Source organism: Nerophis lumbriciformis, linkage group LG28 (assembly GCF_033978685.3).
Source record: "Nerophis lumbriciformis linkage group LG28, RoL_Nlum_v2.1, whole genome shotgun sequence".
In the NCBI taxonomy this organism is placed as follows: domain Eukaryota; kingdom Metazoa; phylum Chordata; class Actinopteri; order Syngnathiformes; family Syngnathidae; genus Nerophis; species Nerophis lumbriciformis.
In genome coordinates this window covers 28932684-28951489 of record NC_084575.2, presented here as the reverse complement: position 1 = coordinate 28951489, position 18806 = coordinate 28932684, and the positions used below count along the sequence as shown (strand labels likewise).

Here is an 18806-nt window from a genome sequence, read left to right as displayed (position 1 = left end):
GACCTCCTCAATCCCACCAACACGTCTTCCTATGAGGAAGCAGTGCCTGGGGAGTCTGTGGTGGGCTCTCCTATTTCTGGGGCTGAGGTTGCTGAGGTAGTTAAAAAGCTCCTCGGTGGCAAGGCCCCGGGGGTGGATGAGATCCGCCCGGAGTTCCTTAAGGCTCTGGATGCTGTGGGGCTGTCTTGGTTGACAAGACTCTGCAGCATCGCGTGGACATCGGGGGCGGTACCACTGGACTGGCAGACCGGGGTGGTGGTTCCTCTCTTTAAGAAGGGGAACCGGAGGGTGTGTTCTAACTATCGTGGGATCACACTCCTCAGCCTTCCCGGTAAGGTCTATTCAGGTGTACTGGAGAGGAGGCTACGCCGGATAGTCGAACCTCGGATTCAGGAGGAACAGTGTGGTTTTCGTCCTGGTCGTGGAACTGTGGACCAGCTCTATACTCTCGGCAGGGTCCTTGAGGGTGCATGGGAGTTTGCCCAACCAGTCTACATGTGTTTTGTGGACTTGGAGAAGGCATTCGACCGTGTCCCTCGGGAAGTCCTGTGGGGAGTGCTCAGGGAGTATGGGGTATCGGACTGTCTGATTGTGGCAATCTGCTCTCTGTATGCTCAGTGCCAGAGCTTGGTCCGCATTGCCGGCAGTAAGTCGGACACGTTTCCAGTGAGGGTTGGACTCCGCCAAGGCTGCCCTTTGTCACCGATTCTGTTCATAACCTTTATGGACAGAATTTCTAGGCGCAGTCAAGGCGTTGAGGGGATCTGGTTTGGTGGCTGCAGGATTAGGTCTCTGCTTTTTGCAGATGATGTGGTCCTGATGGCTTCATCTGGCCAGGATCTTCAGCTCTCGCTGGATCGGTTCGCAGCCGAGTGTGAAGCGACTGGGATGAGAATCAGCACCTCCAAGTCCGAGTCCATGGTTCTCGCCCGGAAAAGGGTGGAGTGCCATCTCCGGGTTGGGGAGGAGATTTTGCCCCAAGTGGAGGAGTTCAAGTACCTCGGAGTCTTGTTCACGAGTGGGGGAAGAGTGGATCGTGAGATCGACAGGCGGATCGGTGCGGCGTCTTCAGTAATGCGGACGCTGTATCGATCCGTTGTGGTGAAGAAGGAGCTGAGCCGGAAGGCAAAGCTCTCAATTTACCGGTCGATCTACGTTCCCATCCTCACCTATGGTCATGAGCTTTGGGTTATGACCGAAAGGACAAGATCACGGGTACAAGCGGCCGAAATGAGTTTCCTCCGCCGGGTAGCGGGGCTCTCCCTTAGAGATAGGGTGAGAAGCTCTGTCATCCGGGAGGAGCTCAAAGTAAAGCCGCTGCTCCTCCACATCGAGAAGAGCCAGATGAGGTGGTTCGGGCATCTGGTCAGGATGCCACCCGAACGCCTCCCTAGGGAGGTGTTTAGGGCACGTCCGACCGGTAGGAGGCCGCGGGGAAGACCCAGGACACGTTGGGAAGACTATGTCTCCCGGCTGGCCTGGGAACGCCTCGGGGTCCCCCGGGAGGAGCTGGACGAAGTGGCTGGGGAGAGGGAAGTCTGGGCTTCCCTGCTTAGGCTGCTGCCCCCGCGACCCGACCTCGGATAAGCGGAAGAAGATGGATGGATGAATCGATACTGAATCGCACAAAGTGAGAATCGCGATTTGAATTCGAATCGATTTTTTCCCACACCCCTAATATCTAACCAAACTCTTAGCTTAGAAATATTTATCTTTACTGTTGTCACATTTTAAAATTGACTAGATGTTGACTCAAAACACTTGCACACTCAAATAAATATCTAATTCCTAGGACAATTATATAAAAAAAGCCTTGAATGAATTAGAGTTGCTATAGTTGCTGTTGCAATGACGGCCTCCTACCAGTGTGAGCGCTGTTGTGACATCTGAGAGGCTTTTACCGCCATTACGAGCAAAGCGGAAGTCCGATTTTTTTTGGAGCCGTTCAACAACGTGGGAATTTCGTTTTGTTGCTCTTGTTGAACTCAGTAACTCGACGTTTTTCCATTTCATTCATTTTTTTTGGTGGTGCGCTGAAAGTATGGCGTACAGAGGGCAAGGACAGAAGATCCAGAAGGTTATGGTGCAACCTATTGTATCCTTTCTTTGGAAAAAAAAACCCGACAACCGAGCTCATTCATTGCGCTTTAGCAACGAAGCTAACCCTGTCACGGATGCTAATATTAGCCATTCGAATGTTTGTAGTTAAATATGACTGTACTAACTACTTATCTGGCATATGCGTGATTTATGCTTTATGTAAGCATCTACATTGGATTGCAGGTCTTAAGTGAAGCAGTTAAATGCACAACGTACGAGTGCAAAGATGGTAAAAAAAAATACAACGCTGCTGATGATCCCTATGGCTCAAGCTGCATATTGTTATAATTTATGTTGACTGTTGCAAACTTGATACACTTGTACGCCGTGCATGGCAACGTGTTTGTCGGCAAAATGTTGTGTACGTTGCAGCTATTACTTGAAACCAGAGGTGGGTAGAGTAGCCAGAAATTGTACTCAAGTAAGAGTACTGTTACTTTAGAGATTTATTACTCAAGTAAAAGTAAGGAGTAGTCACCCAAATATTTACTTGAGTAAAAGTAAAAAGTATGTAGTGAAAAAACTACTCAAGTACTGAGTAACTGATGAGTAACATACACACTCATATCATATATATATATATATATATATATATATATATATATATATATATATATATATACATATACATACATATATATATATATACATACATATACATTGATATATACAGTATATAATTTATATGTATTTATTTTTGCTGTTTTTGTTTACATGTTAAAGGTGTTTTAATGAATATACATGCATGTTTAACATATAGATTCCTTTCTTTCATGAAGACTAGAATATAAGTTGGTGTATTACCTGATTCTGATGACTTGCGTTGATTGTAATCAGACAGTAGTGATGATAGCATCCACGTTTTCAAATGGAGGAGAAGAAAAGTTCCTCCTTTCTGTCTAATACCACATGAAAGTGGTTGGTTTTTGGCATCTTATTTGTCCAGCTTCCATATTCGTTTTTATACACTTTACAAGAAATATATTGGCGTCAAACTCCGTAGCTTGCTAGCTTGTTTGCGCTGGCTTTCGGAGACTCTTGTTTTGAAAGCGCAGGCGCGAGGGAGCGGCACTTTTATTGTGAAGACAGGAACGTCCTCATGTGCGGTCAGTCTTTAGGCTTTTGACGGGATGTACGGTTGAAATAAAAATGTATCTTTTTTCCTTCACACTTTTGATTGATTGATTGGAACTTTTATTAGTAGATTGCACAGTACAGTACATATTCCGTACAATTGACCACTAAATGGTAACACCCCAATAAGTTTTTCAACTTGTTTAAGTCAGGTCATGTGACCACCTGGCTCTGTTTGATTGGTCCAACGTCACCAGTGACTGCATCTGATTGGTGGAACGAAGTGAAACGTCACCAGTGACTGTATCTGATTGGTGGAACGAAGTGAAACGTCACCAGTAAGGCAGACACTTTGAAGGTCTGTCTGACAGACCAAAACAAACTAAGCGTGCATTAACAGATCGATAAAAATTAGTAGCGAGTAGCGAGCTGAATGTAGATAAAAGTAGCGGAGTAAAAGTACCGTTCCTTCTCTATAAATATACTTAAGTAAAAGTAAAAGTATGTTGCATTAAAACTACTCTTAGAAGTACAATTTATCCCAAAAGTTACTCAAGTAGATGTAACGGAGTAAATGTAGCGCGTTACTACCCACCTCTGCTTGAAACCCAGTTCCCTATGTCAGTGTTTTTCAACCACTGAGATACAGTCTGGTGTGCCGTGGGAGATGATCTAATTTCACCTATTTGGGTTAAAATCTTTTTTTGCAAACCAGTAATTATAGTCTGTAAAATATGTGTTGTTGTTGAGTGTCGGTGCTGTCTAGAGCAGTGTTTTTCAACCAGTGTGCCGCGCCGTGAGATACAGTCTGGTGTGCCGTGGGAGATCATCTAGTTTCACTTATTTGGGTTAAAAATATTTTTTGCAAACCAGTAATTATAGTCTGCACATTATGTGTTGTTGTTGTTGAGTGTCGGTGCTGTTTAGAGCTTGGCAGAGTAAACGTGTAATACTCTTCCATATCAGTAGGTGGCAGCCGGTAGCTAATTGCTTTGTAGATGTCGGGAACAGCGGGAGGCAGCGTGCAGGTAAAAAGGTGTCTAATGCTTAAACCAAAAATAAACAAAAGGTGAGTGCCCCTAAGAAAAGGCATTGAAGCTTAGGGAAGGCAATGCAGAAGAAAACTAAAACTGAACTGGCTACAAAGTAAACAAAAACAGAAAGCTGGACGACAGCAAAGACTTACTGTGGAGCAAAGACGGCGTCCACAAAGTACATCCGAACATGACATGACAATCAACAATGTCCCCACAAAGAAGGATTAAAAACAACTGAAATATTCTTGATTGCTAAAACAAAGCAAGTGTGGGGAATAGCGGTCAAGGAAGACATGAAACTGCTACAGGAAAATACCAAAAAAAAGAGAAAAAGCCACCAAATTAAGAGCGCAAGACAAGAACTAAAACACTACACACAGGAAAACAGCAACAAACTAAAAATAAGTCAGGGCGTGATGTGGCAGGTGGTGACAGTACACCTACTTTGAAACAAGAGCAACATTGATGCACGCTTGGTTATGCTTTAAAGTCATACCCAACAATTAAACTTTTTACTGTCAACTGTGTTTCGTTTTTTTAATGATTTCTGCTGGTGGTGTGCCTCCGAATATTTTCAACGCAAAAAATGTGCCTTGGGGCAAAAAACGTTGAAAAACACTGGTCTAGAGCTCGGCAGAGTAACCACGTAATACTCTTCCATATCAGTAGGTGGCAGCCGGAAGCAAATTGCTTTGTAGATGTCGGAAACAACGGGAGGCAGCGTGCAGGTAAAAAGGTGTCTAATGCTTAAACCAAAAATAAACAAAAGGTGAGTGCCCCTAAGAAAAGGCATTGAAGCTTAGGGAAGGCAATGCAGAAGAAAACTAAAACTGAACTGGCTACAAAGTAAACAAAAACAGAAAGCTGGACGACAGCAAAGACTTACTGTGGCGCAAAGACGGCGTCCACAAAGTACATCCGAACATGACATGACAATCAACAATGTCCCCACAAAGAAGGATAAAAACAAATGAAATATTCTTGATTGCTAAAACAAAGCAAGTGTGGGGAATAGCGGTCAAGGAAGACATGAAACTGCTACAGGAAAATACCAAAAAAAAGAGAAAAAGCCACCAAATTAAGAGCGCAAGACAAGAACTAAAACACTACACACAGGAAAACAGCAACAAACTAAAAATAAGTCAGGGCGTGATGTGACAGGTGGTGACAGTACACCTACTTTGAAACAAGAGCAACATTGATGCACGCTTGGTTATGCTTTAAAGTCATACCCAACAATTAAACTTTTTACTGTCAACTGTGTTTCGTTTTTTTAATGATTTCTGCTGGTGGTGTGCCTCCGAATATTTTCAATGCAAAAAATGTGCCTTGGGGCAAAAAACGTTGAAAAACACTGGTCTAGAGCTCGGCAGAGTAACCACGTAATACTCTTCCATATCAGTAGGTGGCAGCCGGAAGCAAATTGCTTTGTAGATGTCGGAAACAACGGGAGGCAGCGTGCAGGTAAAAAGGTGTCTAATGCTTAAACCAAAAATAAACAAAAGGTGAGTGCCCCTAAGAAAAGGCATTGAAGCTTAGGGAAGGCAATGCAGAAGAAAACTAAAACTGAACTGGCTACAAAGTAAACAAAAACAGAAAGCTGGACGACAGCAAAGACTTACTGTGGCGCAAAGACGGCGTCCACAAAGTACATCCGAACATGACATGACAATCAACAATGTCCCCACAAAGAAGGATAAAAACAACTGAAATATTCTTGATTGCTAAAACAAAGCAAGTGTGGGGAATAGCGGTCAAGGAAGACATGAAACTGCTACAGGAAAATACCAAAAAAAAGAGAAAAAGCCACCAAATTAAGAGCGCAAGACAAGAACTAAAACACTACACACAGGAAAACAGCAGCAAACTAAAAATAAGTCAGGGCGTGATGTGACAGGTGGTGACAGTACACCTACTTTGAAACAAGAGCAACATTGATGCACGCTTGGTTATGCTTTAAAGTCATACCCAACAATTAAACTTTTTACTGTCAACTGTGTTTCGTTTTTTTAATGATTTCTGCTGGTGGTGTGCCTCCGAATATTTTCAACGCAAAAAATGTGCCTTGGGGCAAAAAACGTTGAAAAACACTGGTCTAGAGCTCGGCAGAGTAACCACGTAATACTCTTCCATATCAGTAGGTGGCAGCCGGAAGCAAATTGCTTTGTAGATGTCGGAAACAACGGGAGGCAGCGTGCAGGTAAAAAGGTGTCTAATGCTTAAACCAAAAATAAACAAAAGGTGAGTGCCCCTAAGAAAAGGCATTGAAGCTTAGGGAAGGCAATGCAGAAGAAAACTAAAACTGAACTGGCTACAAAGTAAACAAAAACAGAAAGCTGGACGACAGCAAAGACTTACTGTGGAGCAAAGACGGCGTCCACAAAGTACATCCGAACATGACATGACAATCAACAATGTCCCCACAAAGAAGGATAAAAACAACTGAAATATTCTTGATTGCTAAAACAAAGCAAGTGTGGGGAATAGCGGTCAAGGAAGACATGAAACTGCTACAGGAAAATACCAAAAAAAGAGAAAAAGCCACCAAATTAAGAGCGCAAGACAAGAACTAAAACACTACACACAGGAAAACAGCAACAAACTAAAAATAAGTCAGGGCGTGATGTGACAGGTGGTGACAGTACACCTACTTTGAAACAAAAGCAACATTGATGCACGCTTGGTTATGCTTTAAAGTCATACCCAACAATTAAACTTTTTACTGTCAACTGTGTTTCGTTTTTTTAATGATTTCTGCTGGTGGTGTGCCTCCGAATATTTTCAACGCAAAAAATGTGCCTTGGGTCAAAAAACCTTGAAAAACACTGGTCTAGAGCTCGGCAGAGTAACCACGTAATACTCTTCCATATCAGTAGGTGGCAGCCGGAAGCAAATTGCTTTGTAGATGACGGAAACAACGGGAGGCAGCGTGCAGGTAAAAAGGGGTCTAATGCTTAAACCAAAAATAAACAAAAGGTGAGTGCCCCTAAGAGAAGGCTTTGAAGTTTAGGGAAGGCTATGCAGAACGAAACCTAAAACTGAACTGACTACGAAGTAAACAAAAACAGAACGCTGGACGACAGCAAAGACTTACTGTGGAGCAAAGACGGTGTCCACAATGTAGGATAGGATAGGACTTTATTGTCATTGCACAAGTACAACAAAACTATGTTTTCAGCACAAACCTGTTCAAGATTAGACAAACAAACAGTGTACAGGGTTACAGAACAGGAACGCTGATGGGTCGCCAAAGGCGCCCCGCCCCTAAAAGATGAGAAAAAGGTAAAACGCCGGGGAAGAAGATGAGTAAAAAAATACAATCTAGACTGGGCTCCTAAGGGGGCCTAGTCTGGAGTGGGAAAAACCCTCCATGCCATGCACATAAACATGTTACATATAAACACGACAACTCGCAACAGAGGGGCGGGGAGTTGGGGCCCTGGAGGTCGACTGCTGCTATGAAGCGCTGCCAGCCGTCCATCACCCCGAGGGGATTTAAGCGGTGGTGGAGGCGTGGGGTGGGGTACATCCGAACATGACATGACAATCAACAATGTCCCGCACAAAGAAGGATGAAAACAACTGAAATATTCTTGATCGCTAAAACAAAGTTGATGCGGGAAATATCGCTCAAAGGAAAACATAAAACTGCAACAGGAAATTACCAAAAAAAAGAGAAAAAGCCACCAAAATAGGAGCGCAAGACAAGAACTAAAAGACTACACACAAAAAAACTCAAAATAAGTCACTGCGTGATGTGACAGGTGGTGACAGTACACCTACTTTGAGACGAGCTATATTGATGCATGCTTGGTTATAGTCATATCCAACAATTGGGGTTAAATCACCAAAAATTGGGGGTTAAATCACCAAAAATGATTCCCGGGCGCGGCACCGCTGCTGCCCACTGCTCCCCTCACCTCCCAGGGGGTGAACAAGGGGATGGGTCAAATGCAGAGGACAAATTTCACCACACCTTGTGTGTGTGTGACAATCATTGGTACTTTAACTTTAACTTTAATTGCGACGACGACTTTTTACTGTCAACTGAGTTTAGTTTTTTAATGATTTCTGCTGGTGGTGTGCCTCTGGATGTTTTTCAACACAAAAAATGTGCCTTGGCTCAAAAAAGGTTGAAAAACACTGCCCTATGTGACTTCGATTCAAATATTTTCCTTGACCACAGCGATCAGAACCTAATCTTCAGATATCTACAAAATGTAAGTGTTTACCCTTTCCCTTTCTCCACTATTGATGTGTTGAAACTCACAAGTGTGTTGTATAATTCACAGCGTTCAAGGATCCAAGTGTGGTTGTATGAACAGGTCAACATCCGAATAGAGGGCTGTATTATTGTAAGTCACTCACTGAAGCTTGCTATGTAAACGGGCACGGAAATTTGACTCTGCAAATATAAACAAAACAAAACACAGACGGAAAGCGATAATCGATAAAAAAAAAACAAGTAAACCGTAGAAGGCAAGGGCGGTTAAAAAAACAAAACTGCGTTCCTGGGATGCGCGGACTTCCGGATTTCAATGCGTAAAAAGATACAAAAAGTGTGTTAACGCCAACAGTGTGTATGATGAAGGGGTCGGCTTTTATTCAAGCTCAATGTTGCGATTGCACCCACTCTTGCCAATTCAACCAAATTATGAGTGATTGCGCAACTTCGGCCAGTCGAACTCATTCTTGCCAATCAAATACGCCTCGGAGTAGTATGCTGGCTGATGGGCTCAAAGATGCCGCAACGTCCTAACGCTCCAAACGCATGATCTAAAACCTCACCACACCAAACTCTGGTGTCAACAACTATAGATGATGGTCATTACAGCAAGCAGTATATTGTCAAACATCTACAACACAGTAATAATTATATTTGTGCAAAGCATATGTTCCACCTGAACAAGGTTGGGTGGAACAAATGAAACCTGAACTTATTTTGTGACGATTGCTGTCTCTTCATTGACAGGCGTTTACTGAGTGCTTTTTAACCTCAATGTGATTTGTTGATTATAAGGTTTGCACACTACTTTCTCTTTTTAGTCAATAGTTGGGATACCCTTTATTATATACGTTTTTCCTTAACATCTTGCACTTCTTCCTGTTGTAGTTACCAACTCAACTAAATCTTTGCACGCCTCGTGTTCTGTCTTTGTCTTCAGGGATTTGATGAGTACATGAACTTGGTTCTTGATGATTCAGAGGAGGTCCACATGAAAACAAGGGCCAGGAAGCCACTAGGTAAGAGAATTATTTATGGTATTGTGTAGGGATGTCCCGATCCAGGTTTTTGCATTTCCGAGCCGATACCGATATTGTTTTTGCACTTCCGATCCGATACCGATACTGACCGATACCGATACTGACTGATACTGGCCTATCTGAGCATGTATTAAAGTTTAAAGTTATTTAGCCTACTTAGTTGTCAGAATCATGTTGAAAAGGGTTTTAGTACTCTTGATAACAACTAGCCAGCTGAATTAGGGGAATTTGAATAATACACAATGGTTGGTAACAAGAAACTGACCTGTTTATTCAAGGATAAACACAAAATAGACAAAATTATACATGACAAACAGAAATGGCATCATTGAACTAGGGCTGGGCGATATGGCCTTTTTTTAATATTGCGATATTTTAAGGCCATATTGCGATACACGATATATATCTCGATATTTTGCCTCAGCCTTGAATGAACACTTGATGCATATAATCACATCAGTATGATGATTCTATGTGTTTTGATTGATTGATTGAGACTTTTATTAGTAGGTTGCACAGTGAAGTACATATTCCGTACAATTGACCACTAAATGGTAACACCCGAATAAGTTTTTTAACTTGTTTAAGTCGGGGTCCACTTAAATTGATTCATGATACAGATATATACTATCAGATATATACTATCATCATAATACAGTCATCACACAAGATAATCACATTGAATTATTTACATTATTTATAATCCAGGGTGTGGAGGGGGGCGCCGGATGTAAGTGTCAAAAAGACAGCCAAAAGAGTTTGATATGAGAATAAATCTAAAGTTAAAATATAGGGTAGAAATGCACCCATTTGCAGGAAATGTAGTCTTGATTTTCAAAATTTTCTTTCAAGGCTTGCATGTCTACATTAAAATATTCTTCTTCTTACTGCATTAATATATGCTACTTTTAAACTTTCATGCAGAGAAGGAAATCACAACTAAAAAAAATCATTATTTTTTTCATACGGTGTTGATGTGGAAATGTTTGCCTCGGCATTTTGATGGTGTGGACGTGTGGCACCGAACGAAGATACGCGTCTCGGCAGACGTTACAATATTTGAACAATGATAACGAAAACTGTTTTCTCTGTCGTGTCCGTGTGTCGAAAATTGTTATGCGCTTATTTTTTTATTTGATTTTGTGCGTGGCATATAATTGCTATGTGCAGAGGACGTTTGAGCAGTGCGCAATTGCACAAGCGCGCACTTTAGAGAGAACGTTGGTCACACGGCTGCGCTAGCATCACAGCTAACGTTAGCCATGCTGCTACGTATCTGCTGGGAGAGGACGTATACGTATGTGACGTATGACGTGACAGTATGTGACGTGTGTAAGAAGGTGCGCTGGCTGTCTGTGAGAAGGAGACACAGAAAAGAGTGAGAAGAGCCTGTCGTGTAATGCCAGCAGCTAAAAGCAACTGCGTGAGAATCCACAGACCTGTGGATGTGTTGAAGGTGTGCTGGAAAATGCGGAACGGAAATTAGGGAGCAGTAGAAAAGTGGAATGTATTATTTAAATAGGTGCGTTGGAAAACACGGAGCGGAGTTTTTTTTTTAACTGGATCTGGATCGGCATTTTCCCATGCCTTGCCGATACGCATTTTTTGGCAAATATCGGCGGCCGATCCGATCCAAATATCGGATCAGGACATCCCTAGTATTGTGTTCACATTTGGAGTATAAGATTTCATGGGATTTAGCGATTAAGAGTGACAGATTGTTTGGTAAACGTATAGCATGTTCTCTATATGTTACAGTTAATTTGAATGACTCTTACCATAATATGTTACGTTAACATACCAGGCACGTTCTCAGTTGGTTATTTATGCGTCATATAACGTACACTTATTCAGCCTGTTGTTCACTATTCTTTATTTATTTTAAATTGCCTTTCAAATGTCTATTCTTGGTGTTGGGTTTTATCAAATAAATTTCCCCAAAAAGTTCGACTTATACTCCAGTGCGACTTATATATGTTTTTTCCTTCTTTATTATGCATTTTCGGCCCGTGCGACTTATACTCCGGAGCGACTTATAGTCCGAAAAATACGGTAATCATATTTTATTCCCCTAATTTTTCTTACTTTGCGGTACTTCTTATTAGCAAGGCTCTCTGTCCATGTTATCTTCTTGCGTGTGTATATAAGCTGGCGCCCCAGCTCTCCGCCCACTAAGACAAAGATTGTGAATGACTGAAAAGAGGACTCACTGCGTTCAGTTAGATCTACTGTTAAATAAACGCAAGTGCTGAGAACCATGCACAGAATGAGACGTCTTTCTATCGGTGTGAAAAGAGAGAAACACTTGATGGGCTGGGAAGCAAAGGAGGCGAGGGTCAACAATTCTGATCAGCAAACATGTCTGTCCCTCAAACGCTGGTGACGGCGCAGGGAAAAAAACCTTTGCTTCCTGCGGTTAGGATACCGCACTAATTAAAAACCTCGATGTTTATTAGGGGGGTAGAACCAAGCGTCTTTTCGTGTCATTCTTGCCATTCCCAGGTGTAAATTGGCTGTCAATGTGTACCAACTTGTCGGATTACATCCTTGTCCTTGTACTATACAGGTGAGAGGCATGATTTATGATCTACAATAAAGTTGACTAACAAGGAAGCAGCTGATCAGTCCATCATGTCAACACAGGCACACAAGCTTCCGTCTGTGTTAGCGCGTATAATAATATCACTAATACTTGGCTAATGTTAAAGTCACAAAATGTAAATGGAATATTGTTGACGCTTTTTGGGTGTTTTTTTATTGGGTTTTATGGGCGGAATAGAGGACATCCCATTGGCTTCGCTGTAAGCTGACTTTTATTTAAGTTTATTTACAAGTCAGAATCAACAAAAAAAAATCTGTCGTCATGTCTTTCATATTGATTGTGAACAATAGGCAAAATCCCCTCAAAAGTGCAGTTCTTCTTTAGTCAAGATGTGTTTAGTAAGTAACGAAGTAACACACCTGACTTTCAGTCACTGTTTCACTTACTGCCTCTGAGTTTTATTTTGGTGTCTTGACAAACCAAATACCCAGAGTGTGGCTCAGATGGTAGAGCGGCTGTTCCAGCAACTTGCGGGTTCCAGGTTCACATTCAGCTTCTGCTATGCTAGTCACAGTCGTCGTGTCCTTGGGCAAGACACTTCACCCACCTTGCTCCTAGTGCCAACTACACTGGTATATGAACGTTTGAGGCAGGGCTCCCTTGGGAAAGAGATTCTTAATCTTAATTAAACTTTCCTGGGTAAATTAAGGTTAAAAAATACTGTTTCATCTTGATTAACACCAGTTTCGGTCTGCTTGAAAGCTGCTGTGTTGGTATACCACGGGGGTCAGCAACCTGCGGCTCTAGAGCCACATGCGGCTCTTGAGAGGCGCTCTGGTGGCCCCGTGGAGCTTTTTCAAAAATGTACGGAAATGGGGAAAAAATGCGGTGAAAAATATATTTGTTGTTGTTATATGGTTTCTGTAGGAGGACAAACATAACACAAACCTTCCTAATTGTTAGACAGCCCACAGTTTAATATGTTTGTGCTTCACTGATGAGAGTATTTGGTGAGCGCCGTTTTGTCCTACTAAGGGACGGCATGGCGCAGTGGGAGAGTGGCCGTGCGCAACCCGAGGGTCCCTGGTTCAATCCCCACCTAGTACCAACCTCGTCATGTCCGTTGTGTCCTGAGCAAGACACTTCACCCTTGCTCCTGATGGGTGCTGGTTAGCACCTTGCATGGCAGCTCCCTCCATCAGTGTGTGAATGTGTGTGTGAATGGGTAAATGTGGAAGTAGTGTCAAAGCGCTTTGAGTACCTTGAAGGTAGAAAAGCGCTATACAAGTACAACCCATTTATCATTTATCATTTAATTTCAGCGGCCCTTGAACCCACCGTTGTCTGGACTGTGACTCAACAGTTTGTTTACATGTATAACTTTCTCTGACACTGCCACACAAATACATGTTTTATGCCACTCCTCCTTTGTCTCATTTTGTCCACAAAACGTTTTCTTTTTGAAAATGGCGTTGCAAATATATGTGTTGTCTTGTCTAATCACAAAAGATGCAGACGAGGCGTGTTGGCTGAGTTCTTAAAGTTTACTCCACAAGGTGCTCATCAAAAACATCCCGCTGCCGGCATGGCTAAACGCAGCTACTGCGCATGCTCTTCACTACTGTGGCATGCTGGGTAATGGAGTTCTTATGTTACCCAGCTCATAACATCACAATATTTATCTGCTTAGGCCAACTAGAAGGCCTTACTGACAACAAGTCGGTATCAGATTGGCTATCGCAACTGTCTGTCAACTGTATGTGCCCGTTCACTTATAGTGCACAGACGCCAGCATTGTTGATTCTGAAGGTCTTGGGCAGATTTGGTACAGTATGGCAACATAAACTGGCTGAATTCTGATTGGATAAAAACCTCTATATCTTAAAGACAGTGCTGGAAGGAGCATATTATGACATGAAAAGAATATGAATACTTCTAGATATTTAGGGACAGTAAATAAAAAAAATACTTTTATCTCTAATTATGATCATGATTTCTGGTTATGTTAGGCCAGCAGAGAAGGCCTTGCTGGCCCTGACGGCACACCACTGTTAGTACCATATTTTTCGGGCTATAAGTCGCTCCGGAGTATAAGTCGCACCGGCCGAAAATACATACCGTATTTTTCGGACTATAAGTCGCAGTTTTTTTCATAGTTTGGCCGGTGTGCGACTTATACTCAAGAGCGACTTATGTGTGAAATTATTAACACATTAACGTAAAATATCAAATAATACTTAGCACATTCACGTAAGAGACAAGACGTATAAGATTTCATGGGATTTAGCGATTAGGAGTGACAAATTGTTTGGTAAACGTATAGCATGTTCTATATGTTATAGTTATTTGAATGACTCTTACCATAATATGTTACGTTAACATATGGCTGGGCGATACGGCCTTTTTTTAATATCACGATATTTTAAGGCCATATCGCACATATACACGATATATATCTCGATATTTTGCCTTAGCCTTGAATGAACACTTGATGCATATAATCACAGCAGTATGATGATTCTATGTGTCTACATTAAAACATTCTTCTTCATAAATTAAATGATAAATGGGTTATACTTGTATAGCGCTTTTCTACCTTCAAGGTACTCAAAGCGCTTTGACAGTATTTCCACATTCACCCATTCTCACACACTGATGGCGAGAACTGCCATGCAAGGCGCTAACCAGCAGCCATCAGGAGCAAGGGGTGAAGTGTCTTGCCCAAGGACACAACGGACATGACTAGGATGGTAGAAGGTGGGGATTGAACCCCAGTAACCAGCAACCCTCCGATTGCTGGCACGGCCACTCTACCAACTTCGCCACGCATTAATATATCCATCCATCCATCCATCTTCTTCCGCTTATCCGAGGTCGGGTCGCGGGGGCAGCAGCCTAAGCAGGGAAGCCCAGACTTTCCTCTCCCCACCCACTTCGTCCAGCTCCTCTATACATGCTCATTTTAAACTTTCATGCAGAGAAGGAATCACAACTTAAAAAATCACAATTTTTTTCATACGGTGTTGATCTGGAAATGTTTGCCTCGGCATTTTGATGGTGTGGGCGTGTGGCACCAAACGGAGATGTTGACGTGCGGAGTAAGCACTCTTCATTGTCTAGCAGGTGACTTTTCAAATGATGCTACATATTAGCAGTGTAGCCGAGTGTCCTGGGTTCGCCTATACAGTGTACTTATCTAATAAAATAATAAACCGGAGACATTAGAGCAGGTTCGGTAGCCACCGCTTCTTTAATGTCAACATCACACACCTCCTTCCACAACCACACACACCCTACGTCACAGCCCTACGGCAACTCTGGAGAGACAAAACTCCTCCTCCTTACTAACACACTCCGGTAACTTGGGACACCCTGAACTGTTTGTTACAGCAGTAAAGCTACTTTTTATAGCAACGCTTTTGCCCCACACTTGACAAATTACGGTTGTCTGTTCGACATATTCCCACTTGAAGCCAAACCACCGCCAGACGATGGACCCACTGCTGTTTTTTGGGGGAATGAATTCTTCCTCCATTTGTTACCAGATTCGCACCTTCTTTCTCTCGTATTACCACTGACACCACTCCGCTAGCATCACAGCTAACGTTAGCCATGCTGCTACCTCTCTGCTCAGCGAGGGCGTATACGTATGTGACGTATGACGTGACAGTATGGCGTGTGTAAGAAGGTGCGCTTGCTGTCTGTAAAGGAGACACAAGGAGTGGGAAGAGCCTCTGGTGTAATGCCAGCAGCTAAAAGCAACTCCGTGAGAACGTATACTCTATCACGATATAGTCATTTTCTATATCGCACAGAGACAAACCCGCGATATATCGCCCAGCCCTACGTTAACATACAAGGCACGTTCTCAGTTGGTTATTTATGCGTCATATAACGTACACTTATTCAGCCTGTTGTTTACTATTCTTTATTTGTTTTAAATTGCCTTTCAAATGTCTATTCTTGGTGTTGGCTTTTATCAAATAAATGTCCTCAAAAAATGCGACTTATATCCAGTGCAACTTACGTATATATGTTTTTTTCCTTCTTTATTATGCATTTTCGGCCGGTGCGACTTATACTCCCAAAAATACGGTAATAAAGAAGGAAAAAAACATATATATGTCGCACTGGAGTATAAGTCACATTTTTTGGGGAAATGTATTTGATAAAACCCAACACCAAGAATAGACATTTGAAAGGCAATATAAAATAAATAAAGAATAGTGAACAACAGGCTGAATAAGTGTACGTTATATGACGCATAAATAACCAACTGAGAACGTGCCTGGTATGTTAACGTAACATATCATGGTAGAAGTCATTCAAATAACTATAACATATAGAACATGCTATACGTTTACCAAACAATCTGTCATTCCTAATCGCTAAATCCCATGAAATCTTATACGTCTAGTCTCTTTCGTGAATGAGCTAAATAATATACCTGCCAACTACTCCGGTTTTCCCGTAATTAGTACGGTTTTCATCAACCTATTCCGGGTTACGGTTGCAGTGATAAAAAATACGGTTTTTCATTAATTAAAAAAAATTTTTTTTAAAAAAGTTTTATTCACGAAATCGCGTAACAACAATGACAATCGACACTGCTTCCCGTAACTTCCTATCGAGCCATTCCGAATGCCATGCGCGAGGTTATTTATAGCACCGCTGCCAAGCACGAGGCACCTGTTGCCCATTGTTTACAAACGAGTGAACGATCATGGAATCAGCCAGAGAAAAATCGCAAACGAGTCTTAAACCGAAAAGAAAACTGCAGTCATTCCGTGAAGAATATTCAAAAGCCTATCCGGGAATAATTATCCGTTCCAAAAAGGGTGAAAACTATGCGAATTGCACCTTGTGCAGACAAGATTTTTCGATCAGACACGGAGGAATTAGCGATGTAAAAGACCACGTTGGGACAAAAAAACACAAGTCTAATGCCGTTGCTAGCGATACAAGTGGAAAACTTTCGTCGCCCAAACAGATTCTTTGGATGTGATAAATGCCGAAGTTTTATTTACGGAGGCAATAATTGAGCATGAACTTCCAATCGCACTGGCTGATCACATGGGACAGTTATTTCGGAAAATGTTTAACTACATGCATAACTACCAAAATACAGAAGTATGTCCTTAATATTTTTGCAGTGCTATTTCTGTTGAAAAGTTAAAATGATTACATTAGAGATGTGATGTGCCACTTTTCAAGTGTCTGATGGCTTAAATTAATTTTCATTAATTTTTCATATGTTGAATTATTTTGAAAGGCTTACAAAAAAACTACATTTGAATTGTAATTCCATGCTATTGACAGGACTATTCATTTTAATGAAGTTAGCTTACCATGTTTACAGAATGATAATTGTGATAGAAATGTGAATTTTAGGCACAGAATATTTTTTACAATTGAACAAGGCAGTAGATTATACAAGCTTGGACAGAAAGTTAATAATGACACCAATTTTTTTTTTAATGGAATTGTTTAGTACTGTTTTACCATTTGTTTACTGTAAAAAGTGTTTATACTGTTTATACTTTCAATTAACAAATTGAAGTCTTGTGAAAGGTTGACAGGATAACTGGCATTAATTGTCAAAATAATTTCAAACTATTGAAGTTAGCTTACAGAATAAACATGTCAATCAACCCATATGATTTTTGCTGTAATATTTTTGTTTTGAAAAGTCACTGTGACTGATAGAAAAGTGATGGTTTTAGCAACATTTTAACCTGTCTGAATGCTAATAATCATTTTGCGTCGGGGGGCGAAGCCTGAACCCCCCCACCAGGACTTTGTCCTGGACCTACCGGGGCCTGCGGCCCCTGGACCCTGGCTACTAGGTTTTTCTGATTTCAAAAGTTGGCAGGTATGAGGCAATATAAAATAAATAAAGAATAGTGAACAACAGGCTGAATAAGTGTACGTTATATGAGGCATAAATAACCAACTGGTATGTTAACGTAACATATTATGGTAAGAGTCATTCAAATAACTATAACATATAGAACATGCTATACGTTTACCAAACAATCTGTCACTCCTAATCGCTAAATCCCATGAAATCTTATACGTCCAGTCTCTTACGTGAATGAGATAAATAATATTATTTGATATTTTACGGTAATGTGTTAATAATTTCACACACTAGTCGCTCCTGAGTATAAGTCGCACCCCCCGGCCAAACTATGAAAAAAAACTGCGACTTATAGTCCGAAAAATACGGAATACAATACAATGTTAAGTTTTTTTTATAAACCAATGTTCCCAAAAATGAATGTTTAATATTTCCAAATTCCACAAGGGGTATGACGTTGTTCTCTCTTGACTAACCGTGTTCTATTGTGTCTCTCAGGGAGGATCATGCTGAAGGGAGACAACATCACCTTGCTGCAGAGTGTGTCCACCACATGAGACAACATCACATCTAAAACATTCATACATCATGGATAGAATTGTTTTTATTTTCTTTCTCTGTTTTAGTCCCTACGTTTTTGTACAACACATTTACTAAAACGGTCACTTTTTTTCCGAAACATGTTTTTGCTTTGAAAATTAAAAAAAAAGTTTTTCTTTGTTACTCTTTTCTGAGAATCTGTTCCTCAAATGTATGTCATGACGTTGCATGGAATTTGGGTCATTGGATGGCACTGCCATCTTGCGGCAGACGGTTGTAATGAACTGGCATTAAAGTAGGTCAAATCTTCATTTGGTTAAAAAACAAAAACGGAGTAGTTAAATCCACACAATTAAAGCAATAACTAACGGGACTATTTCCCGCAGGG

General features: G+C 41.4%; 1 protein-coding gene across 1 annotated transcript; it reads left to right on the top strand.

Annotated features, from left to right (window-relative positions):
• Positions 1 to 1906: 1906 nt before the first annotated feature.
• On the top strand, positions 1907 to 18601 carry snrpe (small nuclear ribonucleoprotein polypeptide E). The gene is made up of 5 exons (XM_061924027.1): positions 1907 to 2095; positions 8405 to 8431; positions 8504 to 8566; positions 9377 to 9455; positions 18377 to 18601. Exons 1-5 carry the CDS (start codon positions 2042 to 2044, stop codon positions 18433 to 18435), a joined length of 282 nt encoding a protein of 93 aa, XP_061780011.1. The 5' UTR covers positions 1907 to 2041; the 3' UTR covers positions 18436 to 18601.
• Positions 18602 to 18806: the final 205 nt, after the last annotated feature.